General features: G+C 36.3%; 1 protein-coding gene across 1 annotated transcript in view; it reads left to right on the forward strand.

Annotated features, from left to right (window-relative positions):
* The window catches only part of ADCY8 (adenylate cyclase 8), a 120756-nt gene that overhangs the window by 66018 nt on the left and 35213 nt on the right, over positions 1-19525 (forward strand). The window contains exons 6-8 of the mRNA XM_083867583.1: positions 8279-8437; positions 12434-12704; positions 18405-18602. Coding sequence (XP_083723709.1) covers positions 8279-8437; positions 12434-12704; positions 18405-18602 — 628 coding nt within the window. The remainder of the gene's footprint in view (positions 1-8278; positions 8438-12433; positions 12705-18404; positions 18603-19525) is intronic.

Consider the following 19525-nt stretch of genomic DNA (forward strand, 5'->3'; position numbering starts at 1 on the left):
TCCTAACACGAGCATTCTCCTTTTTTCCCAGGATATTTTGCTGTCCAATCTCTTTGTCTGTTTCTTTTCCAGACCTCTTTGCCCCTTTTATCTGGGTCTGTCTCATGACATACATCAGACAGTTAATGCACGCTGCAGCCACATTACTGAGCTCTTAATAGAGAAAGAATTTGACTAAAATTAATTAATGGAAAATGTAACTGAATAATGATTGTGCAACAGTGATATCTAAGAAGGCTGGATTCAATTATCACAGGCTAAATGTTTAACAAAGTAATCAATACTTTGCTTCTGGAATCCCCACAGTGAAAGTGAAACATGAATTAGAGAGCAGAGAGATGAAAACTAATCTACCAGCATTGTTAAATTTTTTTGGATACCCACATCTAATCTTTTACATTTCCTTGGTAACACCACCTTCAGACAACCCATTGTAAACCCTTTTTCTTCTAAGACAGTAAATTTCTCTCCATCTCCATACACATTTGGAAGTCTGTAACACCCCATGCCCTTCAATGAACAGGGTCCTGAAGACAGTAACCCAGCAGAAATGGTGCTCTATTTTTAGTGTCTTAAATGACAGCTACAGTCAATTGGAGCCGTGACACCAAAGTCCATCGAGACTTGGGTCATCTATTGCAGACTAGTTCAGTTCAGATTGCCTCCAATTTATTTGATAATCCCACTATCTGATTTTCTGTCTATGCAATGAGGGTGATTCTTCCCCTAGGCTTTTCTGTTCAGAGTATAGGACCCTTATGTGGCTTATCTTAATGTGTGTTTAAACAGTTCACAGGGAGGACCAATCCTGCCATTGAATATTATAAATACTTCTGCCCACATTTCTGAGAGAATTTGGAGTTATCTAGAGTCTATTAATTATAATTAAAGAAGTAAATATCTCTCACAGTTAAGATGAAAAAATCCTCTTTATAAAAGTGGGTTTTTTATAACATTGGTCCCCACAAAATTTTACCATTTTTAAAACACGACGGAAATGACATTTTGATGATTAGAAAATTTTTTCTCTCCATCACAAGATTTCAGAAAATACATATTTTTTTAAGTTTCAAATAATAGGGAGATGACCCAAGATATGAGAAACCCTCATTCAGATTTGAGAGCTGCATTGAAGTTATACAGACAAACATTTCTCTCCATTGACAGGAGGTCATTGGTAATGTTGTACCAATCAGTACAACCCTTCTGCTGAGGCAGTGCCCAAAAAACTCCTGTGATCTCAGGATACCATTGCTGAATACTCCTTCTATTGTCCCTTCCTTCAAAGGGAATAGAACAAGAATGTCATATCCATTCATTAAACAACACATAAAATAAATCTACATGGACAGATTGTATCACAAAGGACTTCTGAGTGTTTTCATACAACTTGTATCCATAGAGCTAAATTGTTAATTTATTGTTAATTAAACCTCTACATCTTGATTTTAAGCTTGAGTCTTGCAGCTCCACTATTCCTTTTGTAGAAGAAAGGAACTGTTCAGAACTCAACAAAACAGATCATGATTTTCTCTGTAATGTTTTTCCACATTACCATGCTTTGTTAAAAAATCTCACATTATTATTATTCCAATCTGTCTTCTTGTTCTTTGCTCCCTTAACTGTTGAGAACAACTGATGGGCAACCTGTAAACACAGGAAGATTCCATGGAATCTGATATTTACTCCAAAATAAGGCATTTTTCTTCACCAAATTTGGGCAGGAGAAAAAAAATCCTTTCTCTACCTGTGCTGCAAAACCCAAGGAACTGCAAAATCTGTTTAGCTGCAGCTGGAAATGTGAATTAAAGTAAAAAGGACAAGCTCTTCACAAGGACTTCTTTTATTCAATTTTATCTTTTCACATGCAGCAATAATTGTGCTTAATTTTATTGTATCAATGCCTGTCTGTACTGACTGTTGATGGAAACGAGATTCCAATGGAATGCTTAGTCACCAAATGATAATGTTTCATTTTTAACAATTATCCCCCCAGCTAAGTGGTTGTCAGGGATAACACCACCTTCTCAAATGTGCTTATTCATAAAACCCTCTGTGACTGGGAGTTGAGGGAAGGGAGATTGTGTGAGACTCAGCTCCTCAAGGACTCTCTTTCATAGTGTAATGATGGAAATGGCACAATATATTTAACAGTGGAAATTCAAACAAACCTTTGTGCTGGTATATATGTTTAGTAAATCAAGGAGTCCTGAATTGTTTAATTTGTTGGATCATTTCCCACTGAAAACCATCTGAAAGAGTAACTATTATGATAGAATAAATGATCCCAGCATCCAATATAGGCTAAACTCCAGAAATTAGATAACAGCTTGTCTTCATTAAAAGTCTGTAATTAAGTCCTAATATTAAGGCAAATTCATGAGAGAGAGGAAAAAAAAAAAAGAAAACTAAAACAAAATCAAACAAAACCTACAACCAAAAATATCTCAGCTATTTCAGAAGACTGACTGCCCTGGCAGGTTTCCTACATTTAGCAATGAAAAAACTGCTTTTATAATCTGTTGAGTATTAACAAAAATCATGAAGTGATAAATTATTGTTAAAGAAGTTACTCAGGCAGTAAAAAAAACACAAATTACTTTCATATTCTATTATTATTAAATTATTTAATTATATAATTGTATATTAATATCATTCATCCAGTTCTGGATTCCTTCCACAAATTATGATCTACAAGGCTCTGCCTATGATGCAATGAGCTCTGATTCACAGAAGAGAGGATGTATTCAAAAACTAAGGCTTAACTTAATTTCTGTGTGGTGGTGAAAACAGATACTGTGACACTTTTACGAGTTCAGCCAGCACTTTTTAGACAGTTCTAAGATTGAACATAGGTTTCTCACTGAGACTTGATCATATTGTGACCTCCACATGTTCATTTCAGCCACTGACTCTGAATGGACAAAACATCAGAATAGTTTTTCTTTCCCTATTTTTGCTGTTGGATGATGATATGAACTAAATCAGGTAGAGATGGATGTGTTCATGTAATTCTGCAACCTCTTTCCTTTGAATGCACCACATAACACAGTCAAGGCTATATTGGAAAAATGGCATAGGAATGCGTGTATATGAGTATATATATATATATGTGCATATGTATACATATAAGATTATATAGATTTTTATAACATAATTTTCAAATGAGAAAGTAGACTTCTGATAGTATTGTGTGTGGTCCCTTGTACTGTACTATTTTCCTGCTTCTCGGAGCAGATTGACATAAGGAAGAGGAATGCAGTAGTATTAACTCTGCCTATGTACCTACATTTTCTGTCTGAACTCAGAGCAAGTCAGTTATATTAGTGATAGATCTGACAATATGAAACTTCTCCAGGTAATAGTTTCTTCCTACATTATATTCTAGATCTAAATCCAAGGTAGAACCATCCTGGTGCTATTTTAAACCAGTTCCTTGGGAAATTATCTACATTAAATTATAAATTCAGCTTATGTAAAGGTCATCTACAAAGTGTTACATCCTACAAGTCACATTACCTGCATTGTACCATTCCAAGTGTTCAGTAGTTTATTATATCCTGTTACCTAGCTTTTCTAAAATAATGGATATCTCTTTCACAGGCATGACACAGTTCCCAGAGTCACACTGAAAAGATCACTTACTTCACTCCATCCACTCTCTTATCATGTCAGCACCAAAAAACATTTGCATGCCTTTGGGAAAATCCCATAATTCTGTTGAGTCCAACCACAACGTTCCCCATATAACTGAACCTCATGGTCAAAGGACAGTTCAGTTAGCAGGAGACACAGGAGATCACTTGTCCATCCTTCTGCTCACAGCAGAGTCAGCTAAGACCCTTACTTACTTCAACCAGAATACATTTCATATTTCACCTGCATGAGGATGATAATGACCATATCTTGATGGGTAAATTGAACAACCCCTAGAGAATTTTAGTCATCACTAGGAAAAAAGTGGAACAGACTCACCAACTCCACTGTTCTGAAGTTGTTTTGCTTCCAAAACCAGGCACTTGCATTCAAATTACCTATGAGAAATTATCTTCATCACATGCAAACTGTTGAACCTTTGTGAAACAGATTGCGAAAGGGCTTGTTGAGAATGAAAAAGCATTCTGGGGTTGATTTAAGTATCTCAAAGCAATGACATAACCTTGCACAGTCGAACTGGTCAGCACAAAAGCAGCCAGTGTGTCACTTTCAATCTGCAGGGCCTGAATTCCAGGACATTCAGATTTTTGACAGCTACAGAAAAGGTTGAAAAGCAAATGTCTCACTTTTGGCTTGCCTTCTTCATGCAAATAAGAAAGGTTTCAATTAACACCACAAAAATCAAATATCCATCAAAGAATGCTGACCGGAAGAAAATGCCAAGATAGATCCAATTAAAATCATTGAATTTTTTTACCTCTGGCTAGACTGAAATGAGATGAATGGCAAGAATAACACCAGTCACAGTTACCTCATCCTGGATAAGATATCAAAGCACTTGTGAGGCAAGGAGGGCTTTATAGATCATCAATAATGCATCTTTGTGCATGCACTTTGTCAATGTATCTGCAGAGAGCCTGTAAAGTAGTTGAAGAAAATACATTTTTTTTAATTAGAAGCTTCATTGACAGTTGAATAAGTTTAAGAGAGAGAAGAACTAGATGTGGAACACCTGGGCTTTTGCAAAATTGACTCTCTTAATTTTTTGTCTCTGTATTTTTTATCTAGCACATACTATTATTTCTGAGAATTTTTCTGAATAAGTTAAAACTACCACTATTGATGAAGGTGATCCAGGCTTGTCTATTTTGGGCTTTGTTTTTCCTATACCTGTATGTAAACAAGACCTCCTAAAGTATGTGGTAGTCTGGCTGCTAGGAAGTTGGAGTTGACAATGATTAAGTCCCCTTTTTTACATAATTCAGAAATCCTTTTCAATCCATATCACTCCCAATTTCAAAAAAAAAAAAAAAAATTATAATTCCATCACTTTTTAAATGCTAACAAATCACCTCACTTTTAAACCTTTTAGTCTTTGCAGAGAATTTTTTAAATAAAGTAAAACATTTATTCCTTGTTCAATCTCATATCTTACAAGAAAACTTTTATGAAGATTATTGTTTCCACAACAGGTTGTCAACAGTTCTGCTTTCAGTCTTGTTTTGCAAATAATAAAGTAACTTGAGTGAGACTAGATCACTCTTGTGCTTAGATTCATGTCCTGGACAGGGCTGTTTAAATGTATTTCAGACTGCCTGTGACTTCATGCCATCAGGTCCCCTCCTGCAATTATTTTCCCACCTATCAACACAGGAGAACATTGCTGTGCATGACAAGAGGAGGATGCAAAGACAGAGCCCTGCATGTGCACCAGCACTGCAGCAGACACAGAAACAGAATGTGCCTCAGCCGAAGGGTGCAGGCAGGAAGCCAAATCCACTCTGTCTGCTGGTGAAGAGCTGAGATCAAATATCACCTGAGTGGCATATAAAGAGTTGCTGGGAGACTGTGAAAGGCAGATAAGGCAAGGAGGAGAGGACCTTGATTAGTGTCTGCAGTGCACTGCAGGATGTGGTGTGGACAGCACAGCTGTGTGAGGTTTTGGGCAAATGCAAATGTCCTGTGGCTGATGGAGAATGCCAAAGCCTTCTCAGGCCATCATCACATTTTTATGACAAAGGAAAAGTAAAATCCAGCAATCCTCAGTAAACACTCTGGAAATAGAGGGACACATTGCTCAGTTGCACCATTGATTGTACCTGGTCTCTCTAGTGTGTTGGTTCTCGTATAAGATACAAATGCATGACCACAATTTACAGTATTTAGAATTAATATAGACTAGACTAGACTAGAAGAATGAGCTATTTTACTTGGAAGGGGCTCATAGCAACCATCTAGTCCAACTGCCTGCCAATCCAAGGTCACCTAAATTAAAGCATGTTAAGGGCATTGTCCAAATGTCTCATGATCATGAGCTTGGGGCATCAATCACCTCAGTAGAGAGCCTGTTTCTCTGTTTGGCCACAGTCATTGTAAAGAAATGTTCCCTAATGTCCAGGCTGAACCTTCACTGATGTAGCTTTGAGTTATTCCCATGCATCAAATCACTGGATCCCAAAGAGGAGAGATCAACATCTCCCTCTCCCCTTCCCCTCCTCAAGAAGCTGTTAGAGAGCAATGAGATCACATCTCAGCCTCCTCTTCTCTAAACTAGACAGACCTAGAGCCTTCAGCTGCTCATCACAGGACATGACAGTTGGAAAACTAGAAACAAAATTGGTAAAATGGCATGTGTGTCCATATATATGTAGAGAAAGATTACATAAATGTAGGCTATTAAAACATTTTATTAAACTTAAGCCCTTCTTATTAAATGCATTTTTCAATTAAAATCTTTTTCCTCAATTATTCCTCTAGTTAAAATGATCTTTTATTTCAAGATAAGGAAATCAGATGTAAAATGAGAAATAATTATCTTAGTCTGAACAAAAGGAAAAGGCAGACTGGGAAAACAATCATGTGAGGAGTTGTGTGATAATTCCCCTGACAGTTATGAGTGTCAGCTTAGATATTTTTGTAGCATAAAAAAATTCTTAAAAATAGGTTAAAATCTCAGTAGTCTCACTTCTATTAGCTGCTCTCACAACACTTAAAGTTCTTTAGTGTGGAGGAGTTGTTTCATATCCCATCTTCCAGAGACAGGTAACTGTTAGTTTAATTTTGATATTTCAAACCCTTTTGCTTGCATGCAATGAAGAAATTTGTAAATGAAAATTATAAACTCAAAATAAAAGAACACAAATAAACCCCTTCTCAAAGCTAGCTTTTTTTAAAAAAAAAAATTATGATTAACTATTTAAAACCTTTTTCTCTTAGATATTTGAAATATGTTGGCTTCCTGATGTGATAAACAGGTCTTGTAGGCAAACCACTGCACTGAGACTTATCATATGCCTGCCTTTCTCCAAGTTTTCATAATATGAAGGGAAATAAAGATCAATTTCTTCTTTTCAATTTTTCACATTTTTGTGCAACTAGTTTCTCTCCATTATATAACTCTTGGTTTGGTTGTGGTTTTTTTTTTTTTTTTTTTTTTTTTTTTTTTTGGTTTTGGTTTTGGTTTTTTTTTTTGTTTTTGTTTTTGTTTTTGTTTTTTGTTTTTTGTTTTTTTTTTGTTTTGGTTTTTTGTTTTGTTTTGTTTTGTTTTGTTTTGTTTTTTTTCCAAACTGATTTGATGCTCTGTTGCAACAACGAAAGCTCAAGTATTGAGTGCAGTAAGCAATTTACCCTTTTCTCCTCTACAGAGGATCTGTCAAGGTCATTACTGAGGCATCTGAGGTAGGGTAGTTAACTCAAAATGAAATAGTGAAATAGAGCTGTTTATTCTTTGCTCTGTGGTGTGTGATCTTGCTGTGTTTTTATTGACTTCAGTGACTGTAGGGATGGGGGCCTTTAGAGACACAGCAGGTTTGTAGACCAGCAGGAGCAAGCTGCTTTTCCTATCCTGACCACACTGTTTAAAGATTAATGAACGCAAGGTCTAACACTATTTCTGCTGCAAATAGTTATTGTCACACAAACAGAACTAGAAAAGCAGTCTCTTAACAAATATGTTCAAATGTGCTTATTTTTGGGAGGTGAAATGGTCTTCACCACCCCACAGAATGGACAAAACTGATCTTAAACTTACTCAGTTTTCATGACAGAGAAAATGCTGTTCTGGATAAATCCAATGAACATAATTAATCATTTGACAAAAGGTAGCTCCAAAAAATCCCAATCAATAAAATAACCTATTTTTTAAAAAATTGAAAATTAGTAAAAATACACAAGAATATAAATGAATTGGTAAAAAAAGTTCCTGTTCCTGAACCATCCATATGGTTCCTGACTTCCATACTGTTCCAACAGTTCTGTACTGTTCCTGAACCTTTTATAATTCTGAGCTAAGGCACTCAATAAGCCCAACAAAATATTTCCACTCAGACATCTATTTTTCTCTCTATTTTTCTCTTTATATCTCATTGGAATAATAAGTGTGATACTGAGCCATGCATGCAATGAAGTGCTTAATGATAACCTGGCTTTTAGAATAATTTTATCACTACCTCTACCTTTTCTATTTAGAAAGTCCCATCTTCATTTTACAGGCTAGACTGCACTTTACTTTAATTGACATTGTATTTTACATCATACTCCGTTCAAAATGATGTGGAAAATTGTGGCTGATATTTTCATAACTCTGGGCTTTTTTTCTTTCTCTGTGTGTTTTGTTTAACAGATACGTCAGATCAAGAACAAAGCATGACATTGACATGAGGATAGGGATTCATTCAGGATCAGTCCTGTGTGGAGTGCTGGGCCTCAGAAAGTGGCAGTTTGATGTCTGGTCCTGGGACGTGGATATTGCAAACAAACTCGAGTCAGGTGGAATTCCTGGGTAAGGCAAAGTGTGTTTCCCACAGTCAGAAAACATTGCCTGCACATTGCATTGTTAGCCTTGCCAAAAGATTAACTCTCTTGCATCATTTCATCAACTGTGACCTTTTTTTTTTTGCTATTTTGCAGTTGGCAAGGATTAGTGAGGCTGTAGCTAAAAAAGGTAGAAATGGTCAGCCTGTAGAGCTGTTTGAAAAGAAAAGACAAAAATCTTTATATTTCTTTGTCAGCCTTGATTTTCTGGAAAAGATCAATTTTTGTTTTCCTCAGAAGTAGCCCAAATTTCCCAGTTAGGTGTTTACCATTCAGGAGATTTCCCAGGCTTCATTCTCTCACCTTATTCATTCAAATGATACTATGAGGCAGAAAACTATAATTTGTTTTAATTCATAATGCACAAAGTGTAGGAAGAATTACGTGTTCATAGGTCAATATGTTAATAACAAGTTGTTATGAGCAGCAGGCTCTCTAGGAAGTCTTTTAAATAATTTGATGCTTTAATCGTTGTTTTGGAGATATTTATCTTAGCCTGTCTATGCATGAAATGTATGGTTTTCCACTAAAAAAAAATTCCCTTTTTTTTTCTGTGTCTGAGTGTCTGATGTGGCTGATTCACCTGAAAGTCAAATGTTATTTCTGCTTGATCTGGCCTATATATCCTGCTAGTTTGGAAGCTACAAATCTTAAATTTGAACTAACAGTAGTGATTGCAGGAATCTTCCGTTAACTTTCAGTTCCACCTGCCAGTGGTGAAAGACATAGAAAAGATCACCTAGACAATTCCAATTTTACCCACAGAGTTTAGAAGCAATAGCAGCAGACATCTTTATGTGGAAAAAACTCTTAAGTGGTGCTGTCACCTTGAATGACAGAGATTTTAAGTCATCAAAACTGAGTCATGTGCCATCCTCCCTACACACACACATCAGGATCTGCCAGAGCTGTCATGTTCCCAGGAAACTGGAAGGAAATTTCCTTCATATATTGCAAATGCAGGCAGTCCTACATAGTAAGCCTTTATTCTGATATATATTCTTGGAATTAGCAGAAAATGAAATTCTGCATGCTCTCAGAACAACTTCTGTACTCTGTATATGTCACCCGTGTATAAAATTTCAGAAAAGAAAAGAATGTAATTGCCTGCTGCTTATCCCACGTGATAGCCCCAGATGACTAAGAGGATGCTTTGTTCACATGAGCAAATTGATCATCTAAGTTTCACCAATCACACCTGCAAAAAGCAGGGTCTATTGCTATTACTGTGTGCAAGTTGTATGGCTATTAATGAGGAACCCAGAAAATGCACAGCCTTGCATTTAATATAAATGTTATAATAAAATATTATAAGATAAAATGCCTGGCAGGTTTTCAGGTCTGTCTGTCAGAATGATTTCCTGGCTATCCATGTGCCAGCAGAACAAAGCCTGTATGTGACAGCAGTGAACCAGTCCCCCAGAATAGTGATTTACATCAGAGTCTCCTAGTGTGCAGAGCAGATTTAATAGAGCAGTTAAGTTCATTTCAGCCTCTCCTCACTTCTCCCTGCCTCCAGCATTCAAATCCCCCTACTTGTTGTAAGACTTAGGTCATTCCCATTCCTAGAGCAGCTTCACCAGGAAAGCTGCCCTGGGGTTATGAGCAGTCCTGCTCTCATGCTCTAAAACAAGAGCAAAGATGAACTGCAGCTTTTTCCTGAGGACACAGTGAAGAGAGGCAGCTGAGGACAGGAAACATCCTTTTGCCCAGTCTGAGAGCAGGAAAGAAGGGGCTCAGCTCTTTCCCTCAATGCCTACATGTCCCCATGAGCCCCTACGGGCATGGGTGGTGCAGGGAGAGATTGCACCTGACAGAAGGAGCATAGGCCAACAGCCCAGCTGCCCTGGGAGAAGGCAGTTAGGAGCACTGAGAAAAAAAATAGTGATTTCCAGTTTTCTGAAAATAAAAAATGTGTCCACAACACCTGAGAAGGAAGCCTGGTAAGATCCCAGTGTTATTTCAGTGACATTCTTCTGCCAGGATCCCATTTTCTAATGGTCTTTACTAAGTGCATGTAGGTATTAATCTCTAGTACTGAATTGCATAAATCCTAAGTAAGAATTAATTTTCAATGATGTCTCAATGGCAGGTATCATCTAACACTGTGGGCCTAGTACTCTTTCAAGAGTAGGTCAGCAATACTTTTTGCCTTCAATACTCTGTTTCCCAGTGTACTGTATTTGTATAAAATTAAAAGATATCTCCCCACATTTTAGACTTTTTAAGCAAGCAGTACAAAAGGTGAAGCTAGAAAATATTTATAATCTGCCAACTATTTATTAATATTTGGCCCATTTAAGGATATTACATTAATAGCTATCTCCATACTCTGCTTAAAGCTGCTATCATATCCATCATAAAATCCGTATTTCAGAGCTTTATTATTCAACCTTCCTAAATTATATTAGTTGAATCTAAAGAGAGAGATGGTCACCTTGGTAACTAGTGTTTCACTTTATTTATTTATTTTTCTTTAGTTTTAAGCTAGCACTTTATTTAAATAAATTTGGCCTATTTGGATTTCTTAGAGCTAAGAAATGCATTGTCTTTCTGAGAGGTCATATGTTTTGCTGTTTAAGTCCAGGCCAAAAGTTTCTTATATTTGAGAAACATTTTTACTGGGTTTTATCATGAGTTTTACTGATTTTTCACTACTAAATACTACTAATCTCTCCAATCATCATCAGCATGACTTTAGAAAGAGAAAATAGTACAAAACCTGGGAAGAGGCAGGGAAGTTGAAGCAGCTTTTAAAAGTGCTGGGATACAATTTTTTGACCTTTTAATGCTCCGCATGGACAGTTTGTGCCAAGTTCTGATAGTCCTGGGCACTTCAAACTGCTTAAATACAACCAGCACTTCATTTTCTAGCAAAGCATACACATCTTATATGCCCTTATAGTCTTTTATTCCATCAAACTATTATGCAATTCAATTTTGTATTGGCATCCTTTGAGCTGCACAAGGAAGTTCCCAAGGGGCACGCTAGGACCATTTCCTTCACAGGAGGAAGCCAAACTGTGGTGCCTGAGAAAAACAACTTAGCATGTGTCATCAAGAAAGAATCAAGAATTTTAGCTGACTCTGAATATGAGGAACCTGTATGCAAGTCTGTCTGTCAGAAAGTGACATACACTCAAAGTTTAAAAAATGGGCTGGTTTAAAGAGTCACTACAGGTATTTGCTTGGGTTAGATAAATGCCTAATGAACAACTCTCACTGCATTCATGATGCTGCATTGTACAGTATAGCATAGCTGACCATGTTGATGTGTTCTAGAGGTGTCTGCAATTTTCCTACATGCAGGAACTTGAGGATTCCTTAAAAATAGTTTAGCTGGAACACATCCAAATTCCTACCGTACCATTGCAAAATTTGAACTCTTTTGCATGTAATCTCTTAAATTCAACTTTATTTTGTTCAAAGCTTATTGAACTCATTGCTCAGTCTTAATATAAATGATTACATTGCTTGCCTTTGCATAATTCCCCTATTCCCCTAATTCACTTCAGGTGCAATCAGACCACTAATTTCAAATGTTTAAGCTACCTCAGGAAACTGAAGGAAATTAACAACCTTCACATGAACTGCTCTAATGCCTACTGTTTATTTTTCTTTCAACATGCTTCCCTGAAGTACAATTTTCTTTCACCCAGAATAGCATTTTACTTGGGAAGGTCTCCCATTAAACTATTAACTATGAGCGAAAGTATCAGGTGTGGATGTCAAAACATTTTTCCTGTGGCAGGACTCTGTGCATTAATGACATCTTATTGATGTAAACAAGTCTTGAGATTACTTGACCCCAAATAAAGCTCAAATAAACAATTTTCATTGTTTGCAATAGAAAATCTTGTATTTATCCATGATGTTAAACAGTATACAGAGTTCAAAAGCTCCATCTAACCTATGCGTAGTAGAACACAATCAGCATTTGCTACTACTTATTTCATTTCTGCAGGAGGATTCACATCTCCAAAGCCACTCTGGACTGCCTGAATGGGGATTATAAAGTCGAAGAAGGGCACGGAAAAGAACGCAACGAATTCTTGAGGAAACACAACATCGAGACTTATTTAATTAAGCAGCCTGAGGAGAGTCTGTTGACTTTACCTGAAGATATTGTGAAAGAGGCTGTCAGCTCCTCTGACAGGAGAAACAGTGGAGCGACGTTCACTGAAGGATCTTGGAGCCCTGAACTTCCATTTGATAACATAGTGGGAAAACAAAACGTAAGTCAAACTTTCTTTAATGTCATCGAGATGAATTGCATGATTGAGTGCACTTCAATAATGGAGGCCTCAGAGGACACAAATTCATCTTTAACCTTTATTCTAACATGAACTGTAACAGCAGAGGATTGAACAAATTGTTTCAAGGCAAGAAAAAATCATGTATATAAACTGGGAAAATGCCAGTGAAGCAGAGATTTGGGATTTGTTGTTTTTTCATTCTTTTTCCCAACTGAAATTAAATACTACATGGCTTAGTTTTGATTGAACCACTCCATAAAGCAATTAAAAAGAAATCTAATGTTACTAAACTCATTGGAACATTCTAGTCAAAGTGAATATGTCATTGCATAACTTCACTTTAGAGCTATCAAATTAAAGGGATGAGGGAAAGGACATTTTGCCAGAGGAAAAAGCATAAAGTAGTTTATTGATATTTGAGGGAAGGGAAAAAAAGCACCTTGTGAAATCAGGTCCTTAATTTCTCACTTTTTCAACAAAAAGTATTAAAAACTCATACTCTAAGATGTAATTAAGGTTCACTAGCTGATGAGTTAGATTCTAAAGACTTCTGTAGCTCAATAGAAACATGAGATAATAGCACATTCTCCTGATCAAATGTTTTCCAAAAGCACTGCATGGCTGATTGCCAGCAACCTGGGAACCAACAATTCTTGTACAGTAAAAAAATATCATTTCCTGAATTCTGCTTGTTTAGAGGAATTAAAGATGGAAAGGTTAAAATGCCTCCACTCCACTCTTCTCACTGCACTTGAAAGACTGATGAGTCTTTATGAAGCAAAGTCAGCTGAAGTTTTCTTTCATTTTCTTTGGAGGATCTGTAATGACATAATATATCCTTTCTCCTGCTGCACATCCTTATTCCTACTTGTCTGAACTCTCTCTTGAGCCTTAAGCATTGTTGTGTGGAGGTCTTGCTTTTGTCAACCATCTTCTGCTTCTTACAAAATGTGCTCAGAAGTGATAAAATTTCACAATCAATCAGCCCACAGCAGTGTCTTCATCTGTCCAAATTGAATTTGAGCATGGCACTGTCTGCTGTTATATAAAACACCTGTTTCGTATATGTTCTGCACATCTGTGTATCTGCATGTACACTGCCTTATAGTGCTCTCTGTATTTTGTTGACCTGTCTCTATATTGTCATTTCATTAGGAACAGAGATATGGGTGCATGCTGCTGTGAATATCTTCAGATCTCTCTCTATTTCTTACCCTTTAAGTTATTCTAATTTCTGTAATCCAAAAAAATCTATGCAGAGTAAGCTGTCATTTTGTTGGTCATTTTCTCAGCTAAGCCTGACCTTGATGTTAAAAAGGAACAAAATAAAGGATTAGTGAGTTTATTCAATTATTGATCAACTCCTGCCCAGTACTAGTAAAAATGCCTTGAAAGTAATTGAAATAGGCATAGCTTAACAGTTTCTTTAAAACTTTTTTTTTTCTTATGACACTAAACAATCTACTTTTAGAACAGCTTCTTACTGTTTTTTTAAAGAATTTGAAATGGTGTTGGGAAAAGCTGTAATTTTATATTACACAGTTTTACAATAAGCCTTTTGGTGGAGACAAGATTTCAAAAATCTGCTGTTCCATCTATGATTCAATTATTATGTAAGTTTTAATTTACAGTTAAGACAATAGGCAGCATTGCTCATAAATAATGTATTTAGTTAAAAAAATCAGATGATAGATTTAAATTATACTAGGATGTAGTAGCTTTTTCCAGAGGTATGTCAGTCTTGGACAGAATAAGCATTTAATAACACTAATTAAGCAGCTTAAAGGTCACTGTCAGCAGCAGGCTTTGAGAATGGTAGTAGCAGCAACCCAGCAATGAATCACTCTGTATGTTTGAATATTTGCCAATAGAATTAAAATTATTTCTTTACTCAATATAAATTACAACAAAATTTGAGCAACTGATCACATGTATCTTACTTTTAACTCTAGTTATGTTAGGAAGAATGTGAAAAGAAATCTCTGGGATATTCTTAAAACAAACTCAAATTTATGCTTATCCATACTCATGACCTCAAACTTGTGTTCTATGAGCAGCCTGAATCAATGAATTGTAGATGTGTTTATGTGAGTAAGAAATAAATAACCAATTTTTATGTAGGCAGTCACAAATATTGCAAAAACTATACTTGTCTACAGCCCAGTTATCACTATGTGCCCTTGCTCTGATCATGAGGTAAGCCAAGGGTGCAAGCTCTTGTCTGAAATTCACACATGCCCAATATAAATGGAGTCTTCTGTTATTGAAACAAGTCTCTGGGTTTCTTTCTTAAAGCAAAGAAAATTGGACAAAAATTTTATTTCAAGAGAATAAATACCTCCTCCTCTAGAATGAATTAATGGTTGTTTAAGTTGGAATTCTTCCATGTACCTTACAAAAGGGGGAGCTGAACGCATAACATGGTCACTGTATGTGCTGGTGGAGGCACCTGCTGGGCCTGTCAGGTTGTGAATTAGGAAAAGCAGCACATTAAAATGTCTGTCTTGTATAGGTTATCTTAGTAGCGAAGCTCAACAGTGAGCATAGGAATTATAATAAAAGATGGCCAAGATGACAGACAAATCTAAACAAAAGGGTGGGATTCAGTTCAAACCCAAGGTTCCTGCATGTTACAGCTACCCCATTGTCGTGGTTGTTGTTTCTGTGCTGAGGTGCCCCAGCACACCCCAGCTGGTCCTCACCACTGACCACCAGTGGCACATGGTGTCCCTGTGTCTTGTGCCAGATGTTCTGGCTATTGTTACAGTTCCCTAAGGCATCTCTGCTGACCATAGCTACATATGAGTGGGCAACTGAAAGTATCTGGAGTGTATATTGGAAGAAATAGAAGTTTAGACACTGAGCATGTAGACACCGAACTTGTAGACACCCTCATTTAGGTGTCTTCCTCTCAAAATAAATCCTATATGCAACCTGTCATTTTAAATATGTCACCTTTTATTTTCCTATTTCCTTTTAAAACCTGATGTTTGCATTATGAAAAAAATAATTTGAGACCTTCCTAAGGTTTTCTAAATGGCACAGATAAAATATTTACCTTCTTGTTGAGAGTAGGATGCTTGGACATTTTGTAGGAAAACTTCCCAGGAAGGAAGTTAAATCCAATCTAAACTACCTTTTAAAGTCTCTACAAAATGTGTCCAAAGTTGGAGTTTTATTATTTGTTTGTTTTAATCCATATTCTTTCAGTTTCAGATGCAAGTTTGGCTAGGTTTTTTTGTTTTGTTTTGTGGTTTTTTTGGGGTTTTTTTTAACAGAACTTTGTGTTTGTTCCTGTATGATGAATGGCTATTATCAGCATCAGAAAACTTCAAAAGCCCATTGTAGAATTCACGACTGTATCTTTCATAGAGCTGCTCACAAAAGTGTAGGAGAGATAATAGGAAGAATCAATATTTCTTTGTGTTTGCATAATGTCTTAAAAGATGCAGAGCAAGGAGGGGAATAACAGACAAAACATGCTTAGAACTTATTCTTGAGACAACAATTTGCATTATGTTTGTTCATTGTTCTTATTTTTAAATACGGGGAAGCAGTTTTTTTAAGTGTGTGCATGTATGTGAGGGAGAGAAAACGATGAAACAAAAATATTAATTTCCTTGTTATATTGTGAATATAAATGCAAATTCAGTCCATTTTTGCAAAATACTACAGGCACCATGGCCATAGTGGTGGTATTATGTCATGTTCATCTACTATGAGTTGTAAAACACTTCATACATTCAGCAAGAAGACCAGCCTTCATATCACAGTTTAAAATAGAATTTTAACCAAAATATAGTCATTTACTAAGATTAACTCAGATTATTTTCCTTGTACAAAATGCTCATCAATAACATTAGGGATGTTCTCCACCCTTATTTCTAGTGAAGAAGCAGAAATATAAGGCAATTCTGAGGAACCAATTTATGCACCATCATCTGATGTGATCTTATCCTTTAACAGGGACTTTAGACACACTCATGCCCTTTCAGCCACCAAAAATTGATAAAAGCTTGTCTTCCTAGTTTAAAAGGGATAGGAGTACTTAAGCTAAAGTAGTGTGACAGTGTGTAATAATATTGCATTTATCCACTTGCCTTGATGGTTTTCTCCAAGGCCAAGACATGAATTCAGACATATCTGAAACCTAAGCATGAGAAAAGTTTGATACTGTTTTTTTTTTTTTTCTCCTAGTGGTGATGATACTGATTTGCTAGACAGAAGAAGGGAGGATTCAAGTAGAGTGCCTTCCCAAACCTTCTCTGTTCAAGTCCTTTTTCTACTAAAAAACCGGGAAATCTGCTTTTCACTTAAACAAAGAGATTCCAATCCTGACATACTTTTCTGCCTGTATTTTAGGATCTTAAATTACCGATAATAAGATGGAATGTGAAATATTATCTGTGACTACAGAGTCCATGGATTTGATTTTAGGATTGTAAGGAAAGTTGTCACCTGGGCTTTGGCAGTACCTGAGACTTTTCCTGTGTTTTAATGTGCTGTCCAAGATTCATTAGAATATTTTTGTTGACTTTAGTTTGAATACCAACAAAAATATAGGAAAACCTCCCTATAGCATTTGCCCTACGTAATCCTGAGACACAAAAGAATTGGCTTTCCAGGGGCATCTGGTGACAAAACATCCAAAGCTCCTGTTTCAGCAATGTCTAATAGAAGATAGAGCTGAAGCTCATTTCATGAAGGGCCTGTGGAATAACTTTTCTCAGGCAGAATTTTATTTCCCATCCTTAATAATGCTGAAGTGTCTTATGCTATGATGTATGAAGTTTCACATCCTTTCCATTCATTAACATTTCTTAACCCTTGGGAATATTACAGTAGTAGAGTTTATTTTCCCATTCAAGTGCGAAAGAGCTGCTTCACTGTGGTTTGTGTCATGAGATGGCACCATGAAAAGGGAATGAATTATTCTCTTTATGAAAGTGAACTCTAACTCTTTGCTGAAGATGAAACACCCTTCATATGTTATCTGCTAGAATTCCTTTGTGAAGCAAAAGTATTTTCATTTCCTTTGATTAGTCATTGAAATACCAAAGGAATAATGCATTTGAGATGGTATTTTAAATAATAATATGAATTACAGTTAAATTAAATCATAGAGCCTAACTGTAATCTAGATTGGCTAAAATATACCAGTAGTGAAGAAGAACATATTATCTGAAAACCCATGCTGAAGTAATCAGAAATGTCACCTTCTTCACTCCTGACTAAGTGATCTGTTCCTTAACTACACACATCCAGTAACTTTGAGATAAGAAAAACTTCATTACTCCAGTTTTGTGGGTTTTGTTTTATATGACTTCCATTCTTATTTATTAAAACACACCACTGAGTCAGATATCCTGGTGTGATTTTGGTGTATAGTCCCCTCATGCATGCTTTAATAATTAAATATTAGATTTGGAAAGCAGAATATAGTCCTTATGCTCAGTGCAGCAGAAATCCTTCTAGCCTGTAAAACAAGGCATTAAAATGCTGCCCTTAATTTACTGTATGTGTTTAGTGGAACAGACATTATTTTACACTTCTATAGATTTCATTGAATGAATTGCATGGAATGCTGTAATGGTTTGCAATGCAACATGAACTAAAACATTGCATTTTTAACCCAAGGGGACCAGCAGTTTTATTCTGTTTGCATGTGCTTTCCCCTAGACTCTGGCTGCCCTAACAAGAAATTCAATAAATCTGCTTCCAAACCATCTTGCACAAGCTTTGCATGTCCAGTCTGGGCCTGAGGAAATTAACAAGAGAATAGAGCACACCATCGACTTACGGAGTGGCGATAAATTGAGAAGAGAGCATATCAAGCCTTTTTCACTGATGTTTAAAGACTCCAGCCTGGAGCATAAGGTAGCTGGGGCTTGGTAGCTGCATTATTCACAACTCATATTGTAATAAATGTTCACTGAAGTAGAGAAGCTGTAGGTTCTGGCTTGTGTTGGGGTTTTTTTTTCTTGTTTTGTTTTTCTTTTTCATTTTGTTTCAGTTTTCAGGAGGCAGGGATGAGCTAGAGTTCATAAAACACAGTGACATGATGCAGGTGTTATAATGCTGAAATGATTGAATTTCTTTGTTGGAAAATATGTACACTGAGCAAACTCAGCTTCTGAAAATAGCAACCACTGGCCAGGTTGAACTTGGCATGGAATACAAGCAGTTTTCTGTCAGATGACAGGTTACTCTGGCACTAACAATGATTGAGCATATTAATAAACTGACATTTCTATTCAAAAAATATATATCTATATTTATATAGATATGTTCCTTCCATTTAGTCATAAAACCCCTCTCATGTCCCCTATGCAGCTGCAATATTTATTTCAAGTCAACAGTAATTTTTCAACTCTCTGTTTTAAACATCCTTCTTAAAAAATCTGTTTCTAAGAGCTAAATGTGGATCATATCTTTGCTGCTTCTCAACAGCAATATGATCTCATTAACTTCTCTTTCAGTCTACATCCAGATGTAAGTTATAAGTTTTAAAAGATAAGGTAATGGGAGAACACTCTTTGAAAGCTGATGGCACAGGGTGAGGTTGTACAGATCTCAAATAATTTCATTGACTTTCATTGATAATTTCATATGCTATGACAGTGCAGCAACAGCAGGTCTGCAGTACTATATTCACTTGACTAAAAGGAAATAAAAACAGTGAAGAATTGGAAGCATGGAGGCTCATTTCTCCATCATAACTCTAACTTCCACTGGAACACAGACATTTTTACTTGATTTATGAGAAACTAGTCCTCAGAAAGACTGATTGGCGAGATTTT

The sequence above is a fragment of the Zosterops lateralis genome, assembly GCF_965231275.1.
Source record: "Zosterops lateralis genome assembly, chromosome: 1".
Taxonomy (NCBI): Eukaryota; Metazoa; Chordata; class Aves; order Passeriformes; family Zosteropidae; genus Zosterops; species Zosterops lateralis.